Source organism: Plasmodium gaboni, chromosome 9 (genome assembly GCF_001602025.1).
Source record: "Plasmodium gaboni strain SY75 chromosome 9, whole genome shotgun sequence".
Lineage (NCBI taxonomy): Eukaryota > Apicomplexa > Aconoidasida > Haemosporida > Plasmodiidae > Plasmodium > Plasmodium gaboni.
Genome location: NC_031489.1, coordinates 962,278 through 971,436, shown reverse-complemented (window position 1 = coordinate 971,436; position 9,159 = coordinate 962,278). Strand labels below are relative to the sequence as shown.

Genomic DNA, 9,159 nt, shown 5'->3' with positions numbered 1-9,159 from the left:
ATATATATATATATAACAAATATAATTATATATTAACAAAAAACATATTTTTAGTATACAAAAAAAAAAAATTAAAGTTATTAAAAAATATATTTTAATTTTATTTAAAAAGATAATATATATAAAAGTTAAAGGCGATTAATTCTTAATTTGTTTTTTCTATGATTTTTTTTTTTTTTTTTTTTAATTATTTTTATTGTCTTAAGTGAGCAGTTAATCGGTCAGGTAATGTATCCATTGCGCATGTTCCTATGTTAAAATAATGAAATAAGGAATAAAAAAGGATATATGGTGGCACTATTTTAAGATCACACATATATATATGTATGTATGTGTATGTATATTTTTTTTTTTTTTTTTTTTTTTTTTTGATTACCTTTTTGCCTATTGTCATCCCAGTCTTCAAGTTGTTCTGCAGTACAGGCAATTTGTGAACGATAATATTGAAACCTACAGGATGACATAAAAAATATATACACATGTAAAAATATATATATATATATATATATATATATATATATATTTATTTATTTAATGTTGTACATACTTGCACCGTGGGTGATCTTCACCTAATTCCCTTGCACATCGACAAAACAAAGTGTATCTGTAAGCACAGTGATTATATTGATTTACTTGTAAAAATCTTGGATCCTATAGAGACAATAAGAATAATTAAATATTACATTTTCTTATAGCAAAAATTATGAATGGCTTCAAAATGTATATTATATATATATATATATATATTTATTTATATTTTATTTATTTATTCATTCATTCATTCATTTATTCATTCATATTTTATGTTGCAACTCCTAACTATGTACACAAAGAGAAATGCACACATATACATATATGTATACTTCTTTTTTTTTTTTTTTTTTTCTAATAACAATTATGTTCAGTCTTTAAAAATATATATTACACTTGCATGGGGATTTTGGGCAGTTAACTCATCATAATTTTTTATGAATTTGTGACTTACATAATTGGATTCACTCATATTTAAATGAAAATAATATAATACGTATATTTTATTTTATTATTATTATTTGTTTGGCTGTTTTTTTTTTTTTTTTTTTTTTTTGAATTTTCTGAATTATTCATATATTTTGCGAAATTTTATTAACATTTATAATATTTCCTGAATTGTTCATAACTATATATATATATATATATATTTATTCATTTATTTATATAAAAGGTATCATATAAAATAGTATGTATTCATATATGTATTATTTGAAAAAAAATATATAATGAACCATTATTGTTTATAAATATTTCTATTTTTCAGCATTTATTAATTTGCACTTTTATTGTTAACAGGTTAAATACATATGCACATTATTGTAACATATTATATATATGATTATATAATTATATATATATGATTATATAATTATATATATATTTTTATATATATTTATATATTTTTTGTTTTTGTCCTAATAATATATAATTATTTTTTTTTTTTACACATATTGGTATAATAAATATGTATAAATATTTATATATATTATATATAGTATATAAAATTATAGGACAAAAAAAAAAAAAAAAAAAATAAATAAATAAATATTCTTTTAATTGTATTATATGTAAAATAATTTATTTATTTTAATATTCAAAAAAAATATAACAAATATATATTTTTATAAATTATATATATATATATATATATATATATATATATATATTTATGTATTTTTTCCCATTTAATGATGAATTATTTTAATTCCTCTGTGGGAAAAATTTAATTGAATTTGATACTTCTTTTATATATATATATAATATATATATTATATATATAATGTATATATAATGTATATATAAATGTGCCTTTACCTATATTCTATATTATGTATTATTTATATATATATATATATATATATATTATTCTTTTTAATATTTTGTAAATAAAAAAATATATGAATAATATATATAATGTTAAATACATACCAAATTAGAAAAGCATATACTAAAGAGTTTTAGATATAAATAAATGAAAACATTATATATAATATATAATACATATATATTATATTAATATATATATATAATATATTTTTTTTTTAATATATTATATAATTAAATCATATATATTAAGGGCACACTCTTAATATATTTATAATATTATTTTAATTTTTTTCTTAAATATAATATTATTAATATATTATATATAATATATATATATATGTATAAATTTACTGTCAATATTTATAAGTTTATATATTATATATCTCTTAATATATTTATATATGATGTAATTATTTTATTTATAATTATGTTTCTTCATATCTAAGAGGAAATATGTTTTGAATATATATGTTAAATTAAATTTAAATATAATTAACTCTTAATTAATATTATGAAATGTAAATAAAAATCATTATGAGTAAAACTCTTGAGTTTGTTATATGTATTAATATTGATATATATATTCTATTCTATATATATATATATATATATATGTATATGTTTTTATAATTTTTTTATTTTTATTGTCATTAAAATTTAAGAACCTGCTTGCCTATATTGTATTAGTAACTTATGAATATATTTGTAAATTATTATATATGTTAAGTGCTTGTAAATTTTTTTATAACTTTTCATATTAGTAATTTATTTTTTAAAAGGAGAATATTCTAATTATATATACATACGGAATATATATATATATATATATATATATGTATGTATGTATGTATGTATTCATTTATCTATTAATTCTTTTCTTTTTTTTTAAATTCTTTATCACTTACTAAATTGGTCTTTTAATTTTTGAACGTAAATTTAAATTTTTTTTTTTTTTTTTTGTTGTTGTTTTTTGTTGTATCTTTATTATTATTTACAAGTAGGTTCTGCTTCTACAGTTATTCTTTTTTTTTAATAAAATAAAATATATATTTACATTTATAGATATATATTTTTTATTGTGATGTAATTCTATAAATGGTTACAAATACGTAATAATAGTAAAAATAAAAAAAAGAATATTGTTTTATATATAAATATATTTATTTATTTATTACCTTCTTATGTTTATGTTGTTCTTATGTTTTAAATTTTTTTAAATTAAGATTTTTATACAAATTATGTTTATGTCGACATAATATATGTCTATTTTTTTTTTTTTTTTTTTATTTATTTTTTTAATTTAATTTAATTTAATTTAATTTTTTTTACTTTTAATTAAAAAAAAAAAAAAAAAAAAAAAAATATAAGAGTATAACATTTGTAAAATGTTTACCAAGGTAGGAAAATAAGCATTTAAAAAAAAAAAAAAAAAATAATAATAAAATGAAAGGATTTATAAAAACTGGTTGCATGTCTATATATATGTAAACATGTATATATATATATATATATATATATATGTAAGTTTATTTTTGTTTATATATTTATTTATTCATATTTCTATATATTTCTATATATATATATTTATATATCCAAATTCGTACACATGTTTAAGAAAAGGACATAATGTATGGATGAGAAATTAAGAAAAAAAAAAAAATAAAATAAAATAAAATAAAAATATAGAAATAATATAAAGAAATGTAGTAAAACAACAATGTGTATATAAAAAATAAAGCATGCAACTAATAAATTGTAAAGTGGTGTTTTATTTATTTTTTGTTTTTTTTTTTTTATTTTTATTTTTATTTTTATTTTATTTTATTTTTTTTTTGTATTTTATTTTTTTACATTGTAATTAAGTTTATAAAATTCATAAAGAAAAAAATGGAAAATATAATAAAAGGAATACAATTTAAAAATATACATATTATTTATATATGATTTATATGTCATTTTGTATTTTAAATATGAAAAAAAAAGTATATATGTATGAATAAAAAAAAAATAGAGAAATGGATATATTGAAATTCAAAACTGAAAATAATTACATATAAATATAATATATATATATGTGATATTATTTTATGGATGTTGTATTAATATGTTTATATATATATATATATTTTATTTTTTTATTTTTTTTCCCTTGTATTTGTTGTGAATTTTTTAAAGTTAGTGGTCATATAATATACATATAATATATATATATATATATAATATATTTAATATTTAATATTTAATATTTTATTTTTATTTTTATTTTTTTTCTTTTTAGTTTTTTTATTGTAAGATGCGTAAAGGAAAATCAAAATCGCCTTCGAGTTTCTTCTCGTTCCACAAGAAGTACCTGTTGACAGGCGTAACTATATTGTCGTTTATTTTTATGTTTCAATATAAATATCATGAAGTATTAACAGTATACGAGGACAAAACGAATATTCAGCAGAGCAGTCGTTTATTTTGGACTCGTTTATTATTTGGAAGGACACGTAGTAGGATAACTGGGAAGATATTTAACATTGAGATACCTCAATCGTATAGATTATATGTATATAATTTTTTTATAAAATATTTGAATATAAATAAAGAAGAGATAAAATATCCTATAGAATCTTATAAATCTTTGGGTGATTTTTTTTCTAGATATATAAGAGAAGATACAAGACCTATAGGAGATTTAAATGAGTATTCTATGGTTAGTCCATGTGATAGTGAAATTATAGATTTTGGTGAGTTGACATCTAATTATTTAGATAATGTGAAAGGTATAAAATTTAATATAAAAACCTTTTTAGGTTCTGATTTGATAAAAAAATATGATGATGATACTACTACTTTTTATTATGCTATATTTTATTTGAGTCCAAAAAAATATCATCATTTCCATGCTCCTTTTAATTTTAAATATAAAATAAGAAGACATATATCTGGAGAAGTGTTTCCTATATTCCAAGGGATGTTTAAAATAATAAATAATCTTTTTGATATAAATGAAAGAGTTATTTTATCAGGAGAATGGAAAGGAGGACATGTATACTATGCTGCTATAAGTGCATATAATGTTGGTAATATTAAAATTGTTAATGATGAAGAATTATTAACAAATAATCTAAGAACACAATTAAGTTATATGGGGGGAGATATTGATACTAAAATTCATGATCATTATAAAGACATAGAAATTGGTGATGAAGTTGGTGAATTTAAAGTAGGCTCTTCTATAATTGTTATTTTTGAAAATAAAAAAAATTTTAAATGGAACGTAAAACCGAATCAGCAAATATCGGTAGGTCAAAGAATTGGAGGTGTCGACCAACCAAAACGACCTCAAAATAAGTTTATCAAAATAAAGAGTTAAAATGAAATATATGTATATGTATATATTATATATATATATATATATATATAATGTTTATAGAAATATATAAGAACGTTTTAGTGGGTTTTTCTAAATGTCTTAGGGCGCTAAAAAAATATAAATTAATAATAGTTTATATATGTTCATATGTTTAAAAATATGTATATATAAATAAATAAAAATATATGTTTATGTATATTTATATATGTATTTTTTTTCTTTTTCTTTTTTTTTTTTTTATCTTTTGTTTTTAAAAGAAAACAATCTAGAAATTTTACATATAAATTATGCCTCTTCCAAATGAAAGGGGAGAAATAAAAATAAGAATAAATAAATAAATAAAAATATATATATATATATATATATATATATATATATTATTGTTATAATTGAGTATGTGTTACATCTTCTCAACGACATAATATTTTTATAATATAATAAAATAATATCGAACCATGTGTATGCTGCCCTCCTAGGGGGCGTAAGCGAAAATGATTATCCAATTTATTATATATATATATATATATATATATATATATTTTTTTTTTTCTCATTATGAGTAAATGAACCAAAAACAATATATGGCATATATATAAAAGTTGTGTGTTTTGTATATGTGGTATGTACAAAAAAAATATAAAGATAAATAAAAATAAGCATATAAAAAATATTGTATATATATATGTATATATGTATCATAATTTATATTTTAAAAAAAAAAAAAAAAAAAAACATTATACATATATATATATATATATATATATTTTTTTTTTTTTATTTATTTTTATTTATTTACATTTGATCACGTATGGTTTATCTAGGTGTTTGGTTTTTGGTTTCCCCATTTGCCTTCCAAGAACATTTGTCTATAGGTAACATTACCTGTAGGCCACCTAACATATTGATCATCATTATATAAGTGCATATTTTCTTCAATTAGATTTAAATCAAATACATCATCAACATCTGGATCGTTTGGGAATGGATCATTACCATCATCTAAAGAATAGAGCACACGAACATGCATAAAGATTTGATCACATTCTCCACAACGATATAAAAATCCTTCTCTACATCTAAAAAAAAGTGGAACATGTTCATTTTCACCTGTACCACCAGTGCAACAAACAACTCTTTCTACATGAACACTTGGGACTAGTACTGGGTTTTCTATTGTACCAAAGGGACCAACGAATGGAGATGATTTCAGATATTCGTAATATTCAAGAAGGGCTAGCATATGTTCATTATCTGGGTTAGCAATCTGGATGAAATAATAAACAATATAATACACACATATATTAAAATGTATAAATGTGTAAATAAATATTTTAACATATATAGAAAAGGGATGGTACACTCACAATAATACACACATATATATATATATATATATATATATATATATATATATATTATATATATTATATATTTTTGTTATATATATTGTTTCATGTTTTTACCTGCATGCCCATATCAATAGCTAGCTGTTTGTAAGATTTTTTAATTAATTTTTCATAATTTAATAAATTACTTTCACTTCTTATTTTCCAATACCAATAGCTTTGAATAAAATCCAATGACTTCTTATCTTTCTTTAAAATTTCATGAATATTTTCTGGGAATGTATCTAAAGGTAATTCATAATCTTCTGGTAATGTACGAGCAAAATGTAAGTAAGTCCTTTTATGTTCATTATATTTTTTTAAAAAAATATTTTTATTTACATATGACACAATGTTATAATTTCCTTTTCGGTAAAATGATGTCATGTATCTCTTTCCAAACACACTCAACTGTTTCTCTGTAATATTATGCAACACTTTATTCCACAACATTTTAAAAAAAAAAAAAAAAAAAAAAAAAAAAAAAAAAAATATATATATATATATATATATATTAATATTAATGTATATATTTTTTTTTTTTTTTAAGATAAATTATATGTGTCGCATATAAAAAATAATATATTAAAAATGGACTGGTCCTAACATTTTGATATAATATAAATGTATTATATATATATATATATTATTGGGAACGATTTTTATTTCGTTATATTTTTTTTTTTTCGTTTCAAAAAAAAAAAAAAAAATACTATTAAGAGATAATACAAAGAGGGAGAAAATAGTATTCTTAATTAAAATAAAATTAAAACAATATATATTGACGAAAAAAATTTATTATACATATAATTTTTTTGAAATGTGTTATATAAATAAATATATATATATATAAATATATTATATAATATATATATAATTATATGCATATTTCTTTTTCCATTTTTTTTTTTTTTTTAATACGCATATAAATATAAAAATATATATATATATATATATATATATATATATTTTTATTTATATCATTTTACAGTTGTGAAGACGTTTTAAAAAATATGAATATAAAAATATATATGTATATATTTTTTATGTAACGATTATATTTATTTATACATGAAAAATTAGTTATGTAGCACAAGTTTTATACTAAAGGGATTATCTTTATATATATATATATATATATATATTTATTTATTTATTTATTTATTTTTATTTGTGTACCTTACATTTTTTTCATTCGCCTATATCTAAAACATATGGTACTCTTTATTTTTATATAACGATTACATATATATATATTTTTTTTATTTTATTTTTTTTATTTTTTTTTTTTTTTGCTTAAAAAAAAAAAGAAAAGGGAATAATGAACCCTAAGGATTTAGATAAAATTATTGATATATTAAAGAAGTGTAAGTTGATAGAAGAAAGAGAAGTTCGAATTTTATGTAGTGAAGCAAAATTATTATTATCGAAAGAAGATAACGTACGTAATGTTTATAATCCTGTCATAATATGTGGTGATATACATGGTCAGTTCCATGATTTAAAAGAATTATTTAATATAGGAAATGAATTACCACATGTTAATTATATATTTTTAGGTGATTATGTAGATAGAGGCAAATATAGTATAGAAACCTTTTTATTATTATTAGCTTTAAAAATAAAGTATCCATTACATTTAACATTAATAAGAGGTAATCATGAAAGTAGGCAAATATCTGAGATATATGGATTTTATGATGAATGTTTAAAAAAATATGGATCAATAAATGTATGGAAATATTGTACAGATGTTTTCGATTATTTATGCATAGGAGCTATTATTGAAAATAAATATTTTTGTATTCATGGAGGATTATCACCATCTATTGAAAAAATAGATGAATTAAAAAAAATTCATAGATTTCAAGAAATACCAAGAAATGGAGCTTTATGTGATATCATGTGGTCTGATCCTAATGATCAACAAGGATGGACGAAAAGTCCTAGAGGTGCTGGACATCTATATGGATATGATGTTGTCGAAAAATTTTGTCATATTAACAATATTCATATGATTGCTAGAGCACACCAATTAGTTATGGAAGGTTATAAATGGTCCTTCAATAAAAAATTAGTAACCATATGGTCAGCTCCAAATTATTGTTATCGTTGTGGTAATATAGCAAGTATCATGGAAATTGATGAAAACTCCTTTTTTAATTTTAAGAAATTTGGTCCTTCACCAATCGATCAACATGATCTAAACAATAATACTACAAATGATTTGAGGAAATTTCCTCCAGTGTATTTTTCTTGAGAAGAAATAATATCCCAACCTTTTTTTTTTCCCCCTTTTAAAAAAAAAAAAAAGACATACATATAATATATATATATATAATATATTCTTTTATTATATTTGATTTAATATATACTTTAAAAAAAAACTCCTTTCATATTTTTTTTTTTTTTTTTTTTTTTTTTTCTTCACTAATTTATTTATTATTAGCTACTTTTTTTTTGTATTTTATTATTAACTATTTTTTTGTGTTATAAATTCATTACTTTTTAAATGCCACAAAAATAAAAAAAATAAAATATTAACCACATAAA

At 18.5% G+C, this 9,159-nt stretch overlaps 4 protein-coding genes across 5 annotated transcripts; 2 read left to right on the top strand and 2 right to left on the bottom strand.

Annotated features, from left to right (window-relative positions):
- Positions 1 to 193: 193 nt before the first annotated feature.
- Positions 194 to 1,003, bottom strand: PGSY75_0928000 (putative cytochrome c oxidase subunit 6B; the record flags this gene model as incomplete). 2 transcript variants are annotated; one of them, XM_018785688.1, is made up of 4 exons in its annotated part: positions 194 to 249; positions 377 to 450; positions 548 to 651; positions 926 to 1,003. In XM_018785688.1, the coding sequence occupies 4 exons, from the start codon at positions 1,001 to 1,003 to the stop codon at positions 194 to 196; spliced, it is 312 nt and encodes a 103-aa protein (XP_018642029.1). The 2 variants fall into 2 exon arrangements, with proteins under 2 accessions (XP_018642029.1, XP_018642030.1); XM_018785689.1 differs by having other exon boundaries at positions 986 to 1,003.
- A 3,150-nt stretch (positions 1,004 to 4,153) lies between these two features.
- Positions 4,154 to 5,221, top strand: PGSY75_0927900 (phosphatidylserine decarboxylase; the record flags this gene model as incomplete). Its single annotated transcript, XM_018785687.1, has 1 exon — positions 4,154 to 5,221. One exon carries the CDS (start codon positions 4,154 to 4,156, stop codon positions 5,219 to 5,221), a length of 1,068 nt encoding a protein of 355 aa, XP_018642028.1.
- Positions 5,222 to 6,038: 817 nt separating this feature from the next.
- Positions 6,039 to 7,059, bottom strand: PGSY75_0927800 (putative cytochrome c oxidase subunit 5B; the record flags this gene model as incomplete). The annotated part of the gene is made up of 2 exons (XM_018785686.1): positions 6,039 to 6,485; positions 6,685 to 7,059. The coding sequence occupies 2 exons, from the start codon at positions 7,057 to 7,059 to the stop codon at positions 6,039 to 6,041; spliced, it is 822 nt and encodes a 273-aa protein (XP_018642027.1).
- Positions 7,060 to 7,927: 868 nt separating this feature from the next.
- PGSY75_0927700 (putative serine/threonine protein phosphatase 4) lies at positions 7,928 to 8,866 on the top strand (the record flags this gene model as incomplete). The annotated part of the gene is made up of 1 exon (XM_018785685.1): positions 7,928 to 8,866. One exon carries the CDS (start codon positions 7,928 to 7,930, stop codon positions 8,864 to 8,866), a length of 939 nt encoding a protein of 312 aa, XP_018642026.1.
- Positions 8,867 to 9,159: the final 293 nt, after the last annotated feature.